General features: G+C 37.1%; 1 protein-coding gene across 1 annotated transcript; it reads left to right on the top strand.

Moving 5' to 3' along the window:
- The first annotated feature begins 5,898 nt into the window (after nucleotides 1–5,898).
- LOC110875349 (protein FAR1-RELATED SEQUENCE 5-like) lies at nucleotides 5,899–9,316 on the top strand. The gene is made up of 5 exons (XM_022123546.1): nucleotides 5,899–5,917; nucleotides 6,604–7,432; nucleotides 7,538–7,796; nucleotides 7,891–8,457; nucleotides 8,585–9,316. Exons 1-5 carry the CDS (start codon nucleotides 5,899–5,901, stop codon nucleotides 9,314–9,316), a joined length of 2,406 nt encoding a protein of 801 aa, XP_021979238.1.
- The last annotated feature ends 2,008 nt before the right edge of the window (nucleotides 9,317–11,324 follow it).

Below are 11,324 nucleotides of genomic sequence, written 5' to 3'. Positions count from 1 at the left end.
CATAGGTTTATTACACAATTTAAACCCGTTTTCGCTCGTATGCTTATTTTGACCCGTTAAGGATATTTAAGCACTTTAAAGCTTGAAATCGCTTTCATTCATTTCTAGCATGTTATTCCTACATTTCTCAACAAGTAATCTCCCACTACAACTATATATGTTTTGGGTTTAATGTGGACTTCTATGTGTTCCGAGTTATTACCCCTCGGATTACCCTTTTACGACAAAGACTCATATAGCCCTTCGACCAAAGAATTTATGTTTTTCACTATCTAACTTGTCCTAAGCATTTATATAATCATAAAACTTATTTCCGAACTACCTTTAAGGGTCGTTCGTCTGAATTAGCTTACAAGGGCAATTTGGTCAATTTCCATCCTTCTTTAGCTACAGGGTCCTCTAAATACTTGATTGACCCAAAATCCGACCCGTCTAACTATAGTCTTATTTATAAACCCATGTGCTTCTAAAACACCATGAGCATAATTAAATTTATTCGGTTTACCTTAAAGATAACCGAATATCTACACTTTAACATTGTCTAACTCTTATAGAACTCCAAACTCTACATGATGAGTTGTGTTATTAAACATACCTGGTTCAGATCAACATATTGACCGGTTTCAATACCTTGACTTAGTAGCCGCTAAGCAATAGCGATGTGCGTATCCGTTTGATATTTATTCCTATAAACAAGTAACTCGACAAACCATTAGTCGATATTGTCAAAGGGTGATAATTTCACCTTTTGACCCGTTTATTTACCTAGTGATCTTCGTCACTTCCATTAAATGTCAATTTCATATATTATGCTAATTTGAAGCCTAATAACGAAAATACGAATTTAAGCATAATGTAACGGAACCGTAGTTACGTACCTTTAAAGCACACCTTCCAAGCGTGTATCACCTCCGGCTTGTCCGTTTAACGTTCCGGATTCTTTGCCTAAAGAGTTCAGTCATAAACATGTTTAGAACTCCTTTTTAAACCATTTGTCGCATGATACACCAAAACATCATAATTATGCGTTTAAACTTCAATTTCAGTTTTTAAGCCTTCTTTGAGGCGTTTTCACAAACACCTTATGGGCAGATTTTTACATGATTAAACATAAAGTCTCTAGTTCATCACATAGCCTTAATTTCACATCAATCAACCATTTTACATAATTGTTAGCTTTTACAATTCTGACATCACTTCATAATTGTCAAATTACACTAGAACAATACCCAATTTCCTAGTGTTTATCAATTTCTACATAACCCTCTAATCATCTATAAGGGTGTTCATGGATTTTGCTAAATTACACATGATTTAAACTCATAATCGTCTAGGGTTTGTCCCTAGACATTATATTGTTCTTAATCCATCATAAAACAGACATGCAACCATAAAAATCAGATTTTTCCCAATTTCATGAGAATTTTGAGTTGAGAATTTTCATCAGATTTTACATACCTTGTAATCCTCTTGTGATGAGGATCAGTAATCTATGCTCGATTTTTGTTTTTGATCAGCTTTGGACCTTCAATTTGGTCGTTTTGTAGATGCTTTAGGGTTTTGGAGAGTGGGGATCGCCCCCTGCTTGTGCTTGTACGACCAGACATCCCCAAATGGGGTGTTTGGTTTGTTTTTTTTATTTGTTCTATCAAATTAAGTTTCATATTTAACAACATTGGTCCCTCCTCTTTTGTTTAACATTTAGTTTTGGTTATTCTAACCTTATTTCAAGTTATATCTAGACTTGTAGTTAACTAGGTTATAATTCTCCTAGTTATTCATTTTGTTCAAAAACCCGCTTTATTTTAAGTCCCGTTAAATCTCGGGCCTTTTTATTATACTTCGCTTTCACAAAGTATTCCCCCTCCTTTTAATAAATATAAGACTTATTTATTTAAATCCTAATATTCACCGGGTTAATTTTACCACTAACGGTATTTTACCCGTTTTTACTATTAACGAGGTTTGATTACCAAACCCATTTTCGGGATGTTACATAAATGTAGCGTTTATTAGAAATGAAGTCGCATGCGTAGCAAATGGTGCATGTGAGATAATTAAGTTTCCAAGAAAAGGAATAATGAGTATCCGCTACGATGAAGAAATGACCAGATATCGAACCAAATGTGTGTTCGCTCTCAGCGAAGAGAATTAACGTGATGCAACTGCCATTAAAGGGAGTAGAGATGCAAATTTCTACTCGCTAGAAGTAAAAGAAATTCGAGTACTTTCGGTTTGGTCAACGGAACTGGCATATTTGTCAGGTTAATGGTATCTGCTTGAGTTAACAGATGTGGTTCCTAAGTAACAACCTTTGTGAGTTTGGACCTGGTTCCCGATGTTCCTAAGTACATGTTTCCTAGATTCTTAGAGTTTCATATTCGATGTAGAATCGTTCTGTGCATCGTGTAGGAAACTACATTCTTGTGTACGTTTAAAACAAGCTATTGTACCACAATCTTCCCCCTGTATACTTTCTTCCTGAATTTACAGCTACTCGATCATCGATCAGTCGGGAAATACTGGTTGGATCCTCGCAGTTAGTCAAATAAGTAGTTCGCCAATCCTTAGCAAGAGTCGCTGACTCTTGTTGGCTAGCTCGTCCGGCTCCTGGTAGTTTGATGTTCATTTGAGAGTCATGGTCCTTTCACTTGACAAGCAGAACTGGGGTCACCCAAAACGGAAATTTTGGTCTGTTATCTTCCTTCTCTATCCACTACTGAAACTACACTGTCAATCCTTGCATTTCCGAAGGTGTAAGTCTCTAGAGTGCATTTACTACAGACGCGGCACCTGGAATCAAATCGATGCGAAAGTCGACTTGCCGTCGAGGAGGTATTTCTGGCAAATCTTTGAGGAAGACTTTAGGATACTTCCTTATCACAGGAATATCTTCGTGTTTTGGTTCTTCGACACCCTTATCCACGACATGAGTCAAGAAAACAACACATCCTATTCGCAAACAACTTTCGTGCCTTCAAGCAATTTGTAATTTGTAAAGGCGTACTCTGCTTCACGAGTCGAGATTGTTTCTTCGCTCGGCATCGGGATGCGGATATCAACCTCTGCTTGATCACTTGACAATCCATCCATCCAATTACCTTGTCAAAGCTCCTTAATTCAACTGGCAGTAGATCAAGCATAAGCTCACGCTCTCCGGGTTCTATCATGCCGTTTCCAGTTACTTCGTTGGCTTCCACTAGCTTTCCCATTAGCTAGTACTTTCATGTGCGGATTATCTAACTTACTTGTTACTAAACCAAGTATACTCTCAAACTCTAGAGATGCGAAGCTAAAATTTGCAACAGTACCTAGCAGCATGGATGCATAACGTTGAGTAATATGTGTTAGGCCCTAAAGTGTGAGACTGACGCATCAAATTAACACAACGGACTACGGTTACAAACTGGGCTTTACCGGGTTAGTTTATCTTAGGTTTTGGACCTTTATAGGTCATTTGGGCCAAGCTTTAGGCCATGTGGGCCAAGCAGGCCCAAGGGAAGCCCATGTAGGTATTTGGGCTTGCCTAGGTATATAAACAAGTTTTCTACTTGTTTTAGGGTTGGACATTCAGAGTTACATTTTCTCTAGAGAGAGAGAGGCAATTGGTGGTGAACTTGTACCAGACGATTTTGCTTGTCAAAGTAATAGAATCGTGTGCAAGTTTAAAGGTGATTCGGTATCGTGTTCTTCGTTTCCATATTTTCGATTCGTATTTCCATTGTTTTCGATTTGTTCTTGAATCACATCAAGTTTGGATTCCGCACAAACTTGGTGTTGTTTGATATCATTGAAAGATCCGGTTAAACGGGACTTACAAGTGGTATCAGAGCCTTTAGAACCTATTCTAGGCTCGGTTTGATATCAAAGATTCAAGAATTAGAATTTTTGTTCTTCGCGTTCTTCGGTGTTCTTCGTAATATTCATCGAGTTTTATTGAAAATCATCATATATTGCTTTTCGATTTGTTTGGAAATGTGTTAAAGGTTCAAAATTTTGATAAATTTTCAAAGGGATTTAGTTTCCTGATTTCTCAAAAATTTTGTTAATCTTTAAAAATTTTCAAAATTTGAAAATATCTTCAAATTAAAAATTAAAAAAAAAAAAAAAAAAAAAAACAAAAATCTCAGGATTTGGAAATCTTTATTTTTGAAAAGGCTAAAAAGTCTTTGAAGAATCCCAAATTTTTCGGAAAAATTGGTCAACTTGTTTGTTTTAAAATTCAAGATTTTGATCCGGTTCATCACGTTTTCCAGTCGCAATCTCAATCTACAATCATCATCACTTGTCGCAACCATTACCGTTACGAGTCATCATCATCACCAAAGCTTTTCAAGTCGCAACCAGGTTTCAACTCGCAACCGGTCAACCTTCATTGTTACGGGTCTTCATATTTCAAGTCGCAACCGTTCCACTCGCAACCTCCGATTTCGGCTCTTCACGTTTTTGTTCCGACTCGTAATCTCCGACTCGCAACCACTGTTCCGTGTCCGAAGCTCCGGAGTCGCAACCACACTCTCGAATTATCTCCGGCAACCATCTACTTCAATCATCATCTCCGTTAACTCCACCATTAATACCTGCAACTTTCACATTCTCAGTTCATCACACATCACAGTTCACTTTCACCTTCATCATCATCAAAGATTGATATCATTAACTTCATCACCCTTACGTCAGCAACAGAATAGACATCATCATCACCTTTATCATCACCGAACTAATTCCTGTCCCCGATCAACATTACTGTTAAATACCAGTTACCGTTCATCACGTAACCATCCTCATCTTCTCCGAATAACCATTCCACCGTGAATCATCACCATCTTCAGTCGTCGTATCAACTCTATCAACTTAATATCTTCGACTAGCAATCTGATCTCGAGTCGCATCTCGCAACAACGGTTTCGACAATCAACGGTCTCGAGTCACTTGAATCATCGTTCATTCTTTCCGACGACACCGGTCATTTCTTCACAGTTCACGTTCCGTTTTCGTCATCACCCATCATCTCTGTTGTCAAACATCACCGATTCATCACCGGACACCTACCATCTTTCATCGTCATACAACATCGATAAATTTCATCTCCATCACCATCGTCGATCATTCCTTCTCCGGTCGTCATCTTCACCGGTCGTCATCTCCATTGTTGTCTACCTCAATTGCTGACATCAGTACACTCCATTGTTGTCTACCATCAATATTCCGAGTCGCAATCATACCCTCCATCATCTTCTCCGGTCACAGAGATTTCAGGTCCATCATCTTCGTCATCTCAGACACACCATCGACTTCCTCTGACCACCGTTAATCACCATCCTCCGTCGCATTCCGATTACCGACCAACCTGCAACCTATCTCCGGTCATCGATTTTCACCGCATATCCGTCATCATCCCTCTCCGATAGTCACCACCTGCAACTGTCTTGTTTGGACGATTGGACGAAGAAGGCAGTAATTTTTTTAGGGTTGTTGATCTGTTTCGGTGGTCGGGTAAACGAAGAAGACGAAGTTGGATGATTTTAGGGTTTTTAATTATATAATAATTATATTTTTGAATCATTATCTAGGTAAAGGATCCTGTAAAAAAGGCATAAATTGTGAGAAAGGTGAGAAAGAATCTCAGCCATTAGATCATTCCATATCAATTATATTAGATCAGGGTTATATTAGTAATTGTACAAACAAACCTAGTTAATGTTCAAATCTTTAACCGATTTTTATGAGTTTTTTTAGGGAATTCGATTTTTGAAACTTTTATCAGATCATCTAAATCTTTAAATCATATCGATCTCTTAATCAGTATAAATTCGCTTTCAATTTCTTATTTTTTGATCACGCATACAGTTTGAATTACGCATATAATCGTTAATCTGATTCATACTTTCTTGCTTCATGGAGAACGACGATCAAGGTATTTATTCATCTTTTATTCGTAGCTTATTCAATTACAATCATCTGTTTAATTGTAGTTGTCAAATTTTCAATCATCTGTTTTTTTTTTTTATTGGAACTCTCATGAACACACCAGTTATAACGCTGTATGTTGTGTTTTTTTATACGTGCATGGTGTTTTTATGTATGTTATCGAAGTTGAAGCTGGTATGTGTTATTTATTTAGGTTGATGTTGAGTCATGGTGTTTTATTTCAATGGATGTTCCTTACAGGGGTTTTATAAGTTCATGGTGTGTTTTCAAATAAATAGAGACTGGTTGCTATAACAGTTGTTTGTGATGTTATTTTAAACACATTATGTTGTGTTGTGGTTTTCACTGTAGAAACATCTAGTTGATGATGAGTAATCGTGTTTATATATAAGCCAGGGTGTTGTTTTATTCGTATGGTGTTCTTATGTATGTTATCGAAGTTGAAGCTGTTTTTATATAAGCCAGGGTGTTTTTTTATTCGTGGTGTGTTATTTTAGGTTGATGATGAGTCATGATGAGTAATGGTGTTTTTATATAAGATAGGGTGTTTGTTATACGTACATGGTGTTTTTTCGTATTAGTAGAGGGTGTTTTTTCATAACAGTGTTTATGTGGTGTTATTTCACACGTATTTTTTTGTATTGTTTTTTTACTGTAGAATTATTTTTGCAGGATTTCAAACCTATCAGCCGGTTGGGAAACTACAACTGTCACCAAACTCCGGTAAGAAGACTTATTTACCGGAGGTAGATGAATCGCTTAAGCCGAGGGATAAGATGACCTTTGCCACAGTGAACAACGCATTCCTCTTTTATCAGAAGTATGCAATGGCTTCAGGCTTCACTGCCAGGAAGTCTTCTCAATACACACATCAGGGTGTTATAAAATCAAAATGGTTTGTTTGCTCAAAGGAGGGGACTAAACCTTTTAAAACGATCGATACATCTAAAAAGATTGACACCTCAAATCACGGCTCAAAGAGGAAATCTGTTCGACGTGTTCCTTCTATAAGGACTGGGTGCAAAGCACGTATGTGTATAAAGTTAATGCCTTCGAATCTATATGAGGTATCTTCTTTCATTGAGGCACATAATCATTTTTTTGTTGCTGAGGAAGATAGGCATCTACTTCCCTCTAACCGAGGTATGAACCATATGCAAGAGCAAGCCGTTAACGCGTTGAGTGCCTTGAACATTGGCCCTGTGAAAGCGTTTAATATCATGAGGACATTGTATGGTGGGTTTGACAAGGTTGGGGCAACCAAAAACGATTTTAAAAATTTCAAGCGAGACCTGAACAGGTATATATCGGAGTTTGATGCTGATATGATGATTAAACGGCTTTTGAGGAAGAAAGAGTACATGCCTAACTTTTCAATGGAGTATATAACAGACGAGAATGGAGTTTTAAGGGGTTTGTTTTGGGCAGATGAAGATGCCAAAAGGAATTTTTCTGTGTTTGGTGATGTTGTTTCATTTGATGCCACATATCGTCGTAACAAGTAAATTTCGTAATTATTATATTTATTTTGGGTTTTACAGCTTATTTTTTCTTAAGTATGTGTAATTCATTTTTATGGTGTTTTTATTCCGTATTTGTTTTTTAGGTACAACATGATGTTTGTTCCATTTACCGGCATCGATAATCACAATCGCAATGTTACTCTTGGTGCCGCAATAATAGGGAACGAAACTGCTGAAACTTATAGTTGGTTGCTAAATGTGTTTCGTCAAGCATTTGGCCGTGCCCCTCCGGTGATTGTCACAGATCAAGACCCAGCCATGAAGAAGGCTATCGAAGATACATGGCCCGAGAGTAGACATAGGCTATGCATGTGGCACATCATGGACAAGCTTTCTGCTAAGGTGTTTAGTTGTTCATCCTTTTAACCTTTTCATACTACTTTTTAAATACTTTTTGGTGATTATGGTGTTATATGTTTATTCAATGGTGTTTTAGGTTGGTGCTTCAGTCTGCAATAATACAGATTTCAAAAAGAGGCTGTGTGCCATTGTGTGGACCGATTCAATTATACCAGATAAGTTTGAAAGTGAGTGGGCTACCATAATGAACGATTTTAACTTGGTTGATCATGAGTGGCTGCAGTCAATTTACCAAATCAGGGATACTTGGATACCAGCTTATTATCGTGAGGAGGTCATGTCCGGGCTTATGCGTACCTCTTCTCGTTCCGAGAGCGAGAACCATTTCTTTGGACAGTTCTGTAACCGGGGTTGCACACTTGTCGAATTTCTCGGGCATTTTGATTCTGCTATTGAAGCTCAGAGACATGAGCACAGGAAGAATGACCATGACACCAGAAATACCAACGCTGAAATATTTGATGAAGAATTTGTTTTGGAGGATCAAGCGTCCAGGATATTCACACGCACTATATTTTTTGACCAGCAGTTGGAGATACAACACGGTACACACAGATGTGCTATCGGAAAGTGGGAAGACATTGGTGATTTCGTTAACTTTTTTGTGAAGGACTGGGAACAACCATGCACTACTTTCTTCGAGGTATACACACGATGTTTTGTAGTGTTATTCTTGAAATTTGTATAGATCTTGGTGATTTCCAGTTGCACATGGTGTTTTATAGTGTTATTTTTAAGACAGCTTTATAATTTCGAATGGTGTTTTATAGGTTATGATGCGGGAGGCCGACATGACTGTGTATTGTACATGCAAAAGATTTGAACAGTTTGGGTTGTTGTGCTCACACATCTTTTGTGTGCTAAGGATGCTTGACATTAGGGAGTTTCCACAACGCTATATATTACGACGTTGGACTCGGGAGGCTGTTCCAAATAGTACCCCTGGTGCTATTCTAGGTATCAATGAGACTGAGGATCGTTATAATGAAGTTAACCGTGTTGTACGTGAGATCACATATTCTACAGAGTCGGTTATTAATCAGCTTGTCACCAACTTTGATGCGCTATGCTCGTTCAGGGATCATGTTGTTAATTATTTCAAAACTGCTGATGAGTTTGTCGTCAATGCTCCACCTAAGAGCCGTCGTGATAGGTTTGCAGAAATTACTGGTAACACAAAACCATCAGAAGCAACCGTTCGTGTTCCCATTGGAACAAGATTCAAAGGTATGGGTAAGCCTAAACGGATGAAGTCCAAACGTGAAATTGCAGTAAGTCAGTTGGGTAAAAAGAGCCGTCAATGTCAAAACTGTTTTAGATACGGTCATAATAGACGTACTTGCAAAAACCCTACCCGGACTAAAGAACAAGCTATGGCCGAGGATGACGGTGAAGGAGCTGATGAAGGTGACGAGGAGGAAGATGAATGGGAGGAAGTTGAAGAAGATATGGATGAACAAGATGAGGATGCATTAGACGGGGAGGATGGGGAAGAGGAGTAGTAAGTTATTTAGAGATATCAAAAAATTTCGTTATTTTTAACGTACTTTCATCTTGTTTCGTACATTGCTAGGTTTTTTTATCTTTTTTCGTATTCGCATACACTCATGGTTTTAATTTTGTTTGATTATGGTCGAATTTTAATATTACCAGTCACAATGGTTTATATTTTGTTTCTGTTAAATTCGTGTGTTTTATTATGTAATTTTGAAATTTGATTAGTATTTTTTGTGGTTCATGGTGTCATTATTATGCATGTTGATCAGGGTGTTATTATTATTGTTCAGGGTGTTATTTGTTAATTCCAGTTTCAGGTTGTTATTTTTGGTGTTATTTGTTAATTTCAGTCCTATGTGTAAAAACTTTTTGTCCTCACTCAGATATTTATTCTAAGCCGGCGGTTTTATGTGTGTTTAAAAGAGTTTTTTTTGTTAATGGTGTTATTTGTTAACGCAAGTTGACCATTGTTAATTTGTCTGTATAGAAATAATTATTTTTGTTAATTTTGCAGAACCATGGTGTTTTTAATTATACAGGGTGTTATTATTGATGTTCATATGTTCAGGGTGATTTACTTATGTAAGTGTAGCGTTATTGTGTTATTTACATAAGTATAGTGTCTTAATTGTGCAGGTTGCAAAGGAGTTGGTATTTTTATTTACATTTTTAGCATGATCATCATTTACTTTGTGAAAAAACTATCTGCCCAATACGCGTTCTTATTTGTGCCGGAAATTGTAATATTAATTGATTAAAACACGGAACTTTGTCATAGTAAAACTTACATAATAGACCACAACTTTGTCAAAACACTAACACATCTTATAACCTATGTTTCCCAAAATATTTGTCAAGTAACAAAAAGATTAACTTGTTCTGCTGTCTACTTACTCTTCAGCTCCCAACCTTCCATTAATCCGATCAAACGCATTCTCGGCCATTCTCAACCTATCATCCTCGTCCAAAAGTGCATAATCGTGTACTTCCTTTTCCACAACTCCCCGTTCCGTGTTCACGTCGCTTAGGAGCATTTTTGAGAGGTACTTCTTACGCAGATCCTCGATTTCGCGTGCTTGATCAGGCAAAACCACGTTGTTAACGTCCCTCTCATTCGATAAACAACACATCCACTGTGCATCGTGTGTTCCTATTCAATACCAAACCATCAGAATTGTTCATATTTCGTGTACATTTATTTTAATTAATTTTTTAATAAACAGAAATATAAACGCGATTACCATTGTAACTTTCCATATGCCGCATAAGGAAAATACCACAGTCGATACCATTGTAAAGTGTTTGCCATGGCAACTCTAGTCGAACTGGTTGTGTATTCCTTAGCTGTGCAGCGATTCTTGGATGCATTGGTCTTAGATACCGACAAAATGTACTTATCTGCGGATACAAATTATCGTTGTAAAAAACTTAATTTTTTTATTGTTACGGTAGCTGTATAAGTATAAACATACCATCTTCTCCACATTTCCATGATATCTCTCCAATCCCGCAGCACCTTCTATGTTGTCAATTATATAGACATCTTTTGTTTTCAAGTTGAAAAACAGAAGATAGTAATGCCGCCCGGTCAACATGGGTATAAACACCATCTCAAAGTTGCCTTTAAATACCTTTGGTCCCGTTGAATCAAGCACAGCATTCATGTTGTTTGTAAATTCTGCTAATCGTGCATCTTCGGACAACGCGAAATCTTTTTCCAGCTGTGGTGTTATTCAGGCGAACAAAAAATGAAATTATGGTGTTAAGTCAAGAACTCACAATAACATAGATATCTTTTTTAAATCCTATTCCAGATTTGGTGTTTTCCAGGTAAACAAACAAACAATCTGTGTTATTTACATAAACATGGTGGTAAGTTAATACATGCTGCTATTTAACTATAATCACTATTAAATTAAGAATTCATAATAACATAATAACATAATTCTGTTAAATTAAGAATTCATAATAACATAATTCTGTTATTTAACGATAATCACTATTAAATCAAGA

The sequence above is a fragment of the Helianthus annuus genome, chromosome 9 (genome assembly GCF_002127325.2).
Source record: "Helianthus annuus cultivar XRQ/B chromosome 9, HanXRQr2.0-SUNRISE, whole genome shotgun sequence".
Lineage (NCBI taxonomy): Eukaryota > Viridiplantae > Streptophyta > Magnoliopsida > Asterales > Asteraceae > Helianthus > Helianthus annuus.
The sequence above is the reverse complement of the archived record's forward strand: the minus strand, read 5'-3'. Positions and strand labels throughout refer to the sequence as shown.